Genomic DNA, 4,328 nt, shown 5'->3' on the forward strand with positions numbered 1-4,328 from the left:
GAGCGGGCGCCCAACCTTTGAGGAAAATTGCTGTCTGGGGGCCCCTGAGGCAGCTCCCCGCTTGGGGGGACCGGGACGCGTGTGAAAAATGCCGGGTTTGCCGCAGTGCCCCATTTCTGAAGATTTTTAGATGCAAAACCTGCTTCTGTGTCTAGAGCTGCTTTGTGTTGAAACTGTGAACGGCTCAACGCATCCCATCCCGACGGGATGCAGATGGTGTGGGGCGGAGCGGGCGGGACGGCTGCCCTCGGGATCACCCCAGGCAACCCAGCTCCTGGGTCGGGACAAGAGGAAACCAGCATGGGCACGGGAGCTTAGCGGAGGGCGAGGAGAGGAGCTCTTCCCGGTGCCTGGGTCGGGACAGGTCGGTGGTGACCCTGACCCCGGTATGGAGAGGCGGCCCGAGGTGGCCGGGTGCCAAGCGCTGTAAGGGGGCAGGGTGGGGCGATCCCGGCATCACCGCCTGCCCGGCAAACAGCTAGTCAGCAATCATCGCTGAAACTTAAACAAACCACAGACCTGGGCGCTGGCACGGTGCGGCCGGACCCTGCGGCAGTTGTGGGTGCAGAGAGGTGTCAGAGGACAGGGTGAGTGCTCTGAATCCGCTTCATTCCCCACAGCCCCCCATGTCTCTCGTGGGCACCTTCTGCCTGGCTTCCCACCCCACTGCTCACAGGACTCCCCATCCCTTCCTCGGTGCTGTCCCGCAGCTCTTTCCTTCCGGGCAGGAGCTGGCAGGTGCCTGATTTTTTCTCTCTGCGTTTCCTGGTCGGAGGCAGGGCAGTCTGGGTGTTCCCGTGCCCCGACGACACCGGCAGCTCCTCTCTGTGCCCAGGAGTCCTCTGGAGCTGCTGCGATGGAGCTGGGGAACATCTCGAAGCCCACGTACGGCCCTGGCCCCGAGGCGCCGGGGAGCAGCACGCCGGGGCTGGTGACAATGGCACACAGCTTCCTGCGGCTGGTGCAGCCCAACCCCCTGCCCGTAGGTGGGTGCATGGCGGCGGGGGGCTGGCAGTGGTGTGGGGGGGCTGCTTGGGGCTGCTGGGTCCCCGTTGAGCATGAGCCCTCCTGCAGTGGTGACTGTCCATCCAGCATCCATACGCTGGGTACTGGGTAAGGAGGGATATGGCTGGGGCAATCAGGAGTGGGATCCCAAGGATTGTGAGCTGTGTCCTGCTCATGTACCATAACAGCTGTGGGGGTATCTTGGCTGGGCCCCAGGACAGGTGTTAGTGGTAGTGCCACCTTGCAGACTCCTGCCCCATCCTCCCTCCAGGTATTTTAATCCTAGGCCCCCAAAAATGTGCAGAGCAAACCCCACTCCTCCTGAAGGGTTTTTGCCTGTCTTGCAGCCCTCTGTGCTTGCTGGCCACCAAGAGCAGTGTGTGCAGTGTGCGGCAGCACGGTGTGCACTCCCTGTGCACTGCCCTGTTTGCCAGCACTTGCCCTTGCTCCTGTCACTGTCACAGCTCTGTCCCAAAGCAGCTGCAGGTTTGCACAGGTGATACCAGGACCCTGCAGCTGCTTGGTATTCGTGGGGCGAGTGCTGCCCACCTGGAGGGAAATGCCACTCTGGCTGCTGGCACTTGTACTTCCTCCTTCACTGGGCTCAGCCCTTGCTCGCCATCAATGTTCTGGCAAAGGTGTGGCTGGCACACACCTCGACAGCTTTGTGAACTTCTGTCATGTAGACTACAGGGTACAATCAATGACCCCATGTGTCATCATGGCTTGTGATGAGGGCTTAGGGCACAAGAGGGAGAGCCCTGGGAATGAAAGAGGCAGTGTGGCAGTGGATCTTTGCCCCAGCACTCATTCCACACTGGCAGTGCTCTTGGGCATCTGTGTGAGGCTGGGCTGCAGGAGGGCAGCGCCAGGGCAGTGTCCCTTATGCCCACTGGGGTGAGGAACCCCCTTGTTCTGTGGACCCCCTGAGAGCCTGGGGGCTGGCAGCACTTTTCCCAGGTGCAAAAATGCTGCAGGATGTGATGGCTGGGGAGGGCAGCTGGAAGGGAGAAAAATGCCAGACTCAGAGCTGGTCTGAGCTGCAGGTGATGCCTGGGGCTGGGAGCCCCTCTCTGGGGTGAGCAGGGTCTGGGGCCCTCCTGGAGAGCCTGCCAGGGCCCAGCACCTGCTCATGGCCATCTGTACTTCTTGTCCCCCAGGGCTGTTTAATTTTGGGCAGTCCCAGAGCAAGTTCAACCAGGAAGAAATCCACGAGGTGAGCAGGCAGCTGGGGCAGGGAGCCGGCAGTCCCAGACCACCATGCACTGGGGGATGCTGGTGGGTGCTGCTCTGAGGCTGAGCCCTGGATGCTGGGCAGCAGTAAGGGGAGATGTTCTGCTCCCTGGGGGACCCATTTTGTCTGTTTGGGTCTGGACAGGGCGCTCAGAGCTTGTACAGGGGCACCAGTGTTATGCTGCCTCTCATTCTTCCTATCCCAGCTGCTGCTCTACGAACTGGGTTTCCTGGTCTGCGCGGCCATTGGAGTCCTCTTCATCATCCTCGTGCCGCTGGTGGGATGCTGCTTCTGCTGCTGCCGCTGCTGCGGGAACTGCGGCGGCCGCATGTACCAGAAGCAGGGCCGGCGGATGGGCTGCCGGCGCCGGGCGCTCTGGGCTTCTGTCCTGCTGGTCTCCGCTTTCCTCCTGTGAGTGCGCTGGCCGGGAGGCTCCGGATGGAACCCAGGGGTGGCTGGAAATGCCGGCGCTTGGCGGCCGTGCCAGGAAACTGCCATTGTTCTCGAGTAGATCGCGGCACGGCGGGACAAAGGAGAGGAAGCGGCGGCGGTGGGAAGCTGGCCCCGGGGGGCTGCGCATTGGCGCGGTGCAGACCTTTCCCGACAGCTTCCCCACGGGCCAGTGGGCTCCCCCGTGCCTCAGTTTCCCGTGTCCCTCCTCTTTGGTCCCTCAGTGCAGGGCACTGGCTGGGATGCACTGGAAGCAGGGTTCACTGGTGTGCTCCAGACCCTGCAGGCTGGGGTCTGTGTGGGTGGATTTGGAGGGTACCGGGGGGGAGCACTGGGACTGAGCTCCCCACATGCTGACCCTGCCACCCTTCCCTTGTAGGGCTGGTGGTGTCTGTGCCTTCATCAGCAACGCCCGCCTCTCCCAAGCTGTGAAGAGCACCTTCCCCAATGTGAACAACACTCTGGACAATGTCCACATCTACCTGGCCTCCATCCCCCAGGCACGTATGGTCCCCCTGCCACGTCTGGGGGGCAAGGGGCCAGGTGGGAGGAGCAGCCCAAATAGCCCCCTGGGGAAGGGCAACAGCAGGGCTGGCAGCAGAGAAAGGTCCCCACCCTCATTGACACCACATCTCTGTCCCTACAGCAAGTCAATTTTATCATCAATAGGAGCGACATCCCGCTGGACTATGCCAACCGCAGCCTCCATGGTGAGTATGTGCCACGGGAGGGGCTGGAGCATCCCCATGGCCATGTGGCGAGCTGCTCCAGGGTTGGGGGTCCTTGGGCAGTGGGGGTGCTGTGTGGGTTTGCCTTTCTGCCCTGTGGGTGTTTGCTGACCCTGCAGGCCACTGGGCTGGTTCTTATGGGGACGTCTAAAGGGACTGGGTCCGGAGGCTCCTCCAAGCTCCAGCTCTGCTCCACTTGCTGCTTTTCCCCATTCAGGGGGAATCCTCCTCTCTGGGAAGGGTGATGCAGGTGGTGGGAGACTGGAGATATCCCTATTGCCCCCCACCCGGGGGGGTGGGTGAGGGACGGGTGCTGGTGGTGTCAGTGTTTTCACCAGCTTTCCTGCAAGCCCTACGGCCTTGCAGAGGTCCTGTCATTGACACCACCTCTCCCATCTCTGCAGACATTGGGCCCAACCTGGGCAGCATGATCACCTCGCGCATCAGGAGCAGCACAGACGGGGCTCTGGGATCCCTCCAGAGCCTCTTGCAAGGTACTGGCCCCATCCCTGGGAGGCTGGCAGGGGCCTCAGGGGGATGCTGGAACTGAGAGCTAGGGTAGGTGCATGTTTGGGTAAGGCTCCCAGGGAGGCAGATCCCTCTGGCCTCCCAGCCACAGCTTGGGGCAAATGCTGTGACTTTGGGGGTGCCCCTATGTTGCATTTTTTCACGGGTTCCCAAGGTTCAGCTAGGTGAGAACGAGTCCCTGCCACACTGGCAGGATGAGGCCCTGAGCCCCCTGCTGTCTCTCCAGGGATGAAGACCCTGAAGGACACCTTTGGCAGCATTGCCATCAGTCGCTCAGACCTCGAGAAGCTGCAGAGCAACTACAGCCAGCAGCTGGCCAACCTGCGGGACAGGCTCAACCAGACCCTGCAGCACTGTGGCCAGCCCCGCAGCCCCATGTCCCT

The 4,328-nt window shown here is 62.1% G+C and overlaps 1 protein-coding gene across 3 annotated transcripts in view; it reads left to right on the forward strand.

Moving 5' to 3' along the window:
* Positions 1-6: 6 nt before the first annotated feature.
* The window catches only part of LOC103624651 (prominin-1-A), an 11,238-nt gene continuing 6,916 nt past the window's right edge, over positions 7-4,328 (forward strand). Inside the window, exons 1-9 of one of the 3 annotated variants that reach the window (XM_017726114.1) lie at positions 7-364; positions 518-587; positions 780-986; positions 2,166-2,221; positions 2,445-2,650; positions 3,069-3,189; positions 3,336-3,399; positions 3,822-3,911; positions 4,172-4,291. In XM_017726114.1, coding sequence (XP_017581603.1) covers positions 131-364; positions 518-587; positions 780-986; positions 2,166-2,221; positions 2,445-2,650; positions 3,069-3,189; positions 3,336-3,399; positions 3,822-3,911; positions 4,172-4,291 — 1,168 coding nt within the window. In that variant the 5' untranslated portion in view covers positions 7-130. The other 2 variants (XM_017726115.1, XM_017726116.1) reach the window with 2 other exon arrangements.

Source organism: Corvus brachyrhynchos, unplaced genomic scaffold, assembly GCF_000691975.1.
Source record: "Corvus brachyrhynchos isolate BGI_N302 unplaced genomic scaffold, ASM69197v1 scaffold61, whole genome shotgun sequence".
Taxonomy (NCBI): Eukaryota; Metazoa; Chordata; class Aves; order Passeriformes; family Corvidae; genus Corvus; species Corvus brachyrhynchos.